This window comes from Austrofundulus limnaeus, unplaced genomic scaffold (assembly GCF_001266775.1).
Source record: "Austrofundulus limnaeus strain Quisiro unplaced genomic scaffold, Austrofundulus_limnaeus-1.0 Scaffold915, whole genome shotgun sequence".
In the NCBI taxonomy this organism is placed as follows: Eukaryota; Metazoa; Chordata; class Actinopteri; order Cyprinodontiformes; family Rivulidae; genus Austrofundulus; species Austrofundulus limnaeus.
In genome coordinates, this window is record NW_013953317.1 from 59,395 (window position 1) to 61,442 (window position 2,048).

At 38.3% G+C, this 2,048-nt stretch overlaps 1 protein-coding gene across 2 annotated transcripts in view; it reads right to left on the minus strand.

Annotated features, from left to right (window-relative positions):
* LOC106533253 (dihydropyrimidinase-related protein 5) overlaps positions 1-664 on the minus strand; it is a 28,091-nt gene extending 27,427 nt beyond the window's left edge. For both annotated transcript variants that reach the window (XM_014029492.1, XM_014029493.1), the window contains exons 1-2: positions 645-664; positions 212-277 (exon numbers count right to left, since the gene is read on the minus strand). In XM_014029492.1, coding sequence (XP_013884946.1) covers positions 212-277; positions 645-649 — 71 coding nt within the window. In that variant the 5' untranslated portion in view covers positions 650-664. The remainder of the gene's footprint in view (positions 1-211; positions 278-644) is intronic.
* Between the last annotated feature and the right edge of the window lie 1,384 nt (positions 665-2,048).

The window sequence follows — 2,048 nt, forward strand, 5'->3', positions numbered from 1 at the left end:
CCGCGACCGGGGAGTCTGGGTCCTCCGGAGGACCCGGCCTGTCGTTTTGGACACAGCCTTTTTTGCAATTGGTGAATAACTCCTGAAAGCTGCTAAAAGCAACGAAACAGAGTTGGTAAAGCTAGAAGAAGCAGAACATTAGGTAAAAACTAAAATAAGCACAAGTTACAGTACAGTCTCTTCCTCATATTTTCTGTTTTTGTATTTTTACCTTTGAGTGAATCTGCATGCTTTGGTTTGCCTTTCACTTCGCTGATGGTACACCTGAATTTTCCCACTGAGGGAGAATAAAGGTTATTTATATTTTCTAAAGCAGATTGCTGTTGAGAACAATGCTTTTTTAGGAAAATCAAGACATCTCAATCTATTTCTATTGGCAAAACACTTTAACATAAAGGTAAATGTTTTAAAAAGTATGAAAGTTACTAAAACTAAATCTTATATCACTCATCTCCTAAATGAGCTGACTGCTTTGGTGTAAGAATGGTTAAAATAATAAGTATACAGAATAGACAATTACAAAAAAATCATACAGAAAAATAAGAAACTAGAATGCAGTAGTGAAAATGCWGAATCACCATTCACATTAGTTAACTGTTAGTTTTGTTATACATCAAAGAAAAGTCAGTGATTAAAGAAAATACCTCATTTTGAGACCCTGTAAGACTGAAAGAGAAGAGAAAAAGCCCAGTGCTGCTGCTCTGTCTCCAGTCGGTCACACTGTGACTGACATCACCTCCAACACTGAGTGGATCGTGTCAGTCACTGCCTGAAACCTGACGTTGCACTGGACACTGACGACAAACAAGTCGAGTCCAGTTGTGGGTCACAATGAGGCAAACACGGGCCAATAAGGCCATTATCTTGGAAGAAGTGACTCGCATAAAGTAAGATGGTAAAACTGATGTAAACTGTACTAGATGGAGTGCCTATGGATACTGGTTTTAAAGTGGAACCATATGTCACCTCCTCTACATGGGTGACATCAAGCTAAACATTAGCAAGACGTGAACTCACAGTTCCACCATACCAGGATTCACTACAGCAAGGACATCAAACTGTCACTCAGACTGGATAAATGCAGCTGAAAGGTAAATTGAGCTGATTGTAGGTATGGGGCGCCAAGTGTAAAATAAAAGTTATAAAATGTCACTACCACATTTTCATTATTTAGCTCACATTCTGAGTGTAAAATCCTACTTTGAAACTTCCACTAACATTTTATTATTTAGCTCACTGTTCTTACATTTAACTAATTTTTACTATATGTAGTAAACTTTTAAATATTAAATGTTATGTATAAATGTTAAATCCTAAATCTAAATGTAAAAGTCAAATTATACACGTTGCAGCTGATTGATTTAAGAATTCAGGGTGGAACACAGCCTTTTCTGTTGGTGCTCAGCTTTTGTTGTGATGTCAATATCCTGCAACAAAAACAACAGCTAACAATGCTGAAGATGGTTATTAAAATCTAAATATTTAAAAGGGCAATATTATGCGTTTCTCATGCATATATTTAAATACTATACCATAATAAAGTATCCATGTCACCTTTAGTTGTTATTAAAATGCTGTTTTATGTTTAAATAGAAAATAAACTCATCTTCTCATCACTTCCTCTTCTAAACGCCTTGAAATTGGCCTCTGTCTCTTTAAGAACCACCTTCTGCTTCTGTCCCGTCCCGTTCAGTGCGCGTGTGCGCTATGGTGCAGTTTACTTGGCATCAGAAAATACATTTCCTCAAAGGTATTTTGAATCTGAAAGGGCCTTCACTAAGTGAGAAGTAGTGTTGAGAGCAGCAGACAATTTAAGTTTCACTTTCACTTTGCTTTGTTACTGCTGAGAGCCTGCAGGAGTCATGGGCGGGGCGTGTGGGGTGGGGAGGTGTGCTCCGTGATGAGGAGGTTTGGCTTAAAGACACATCCCAGGGGTGTTTCTGGTCCCCACCTGTTGTTTTGCTCCTCAGCATGGCTTCCTAAAAACACTGCAGGATTTCTCAAACATGCATGAATGAGTCAGAGCAAGGCTTTGGGCATGTTTTTAT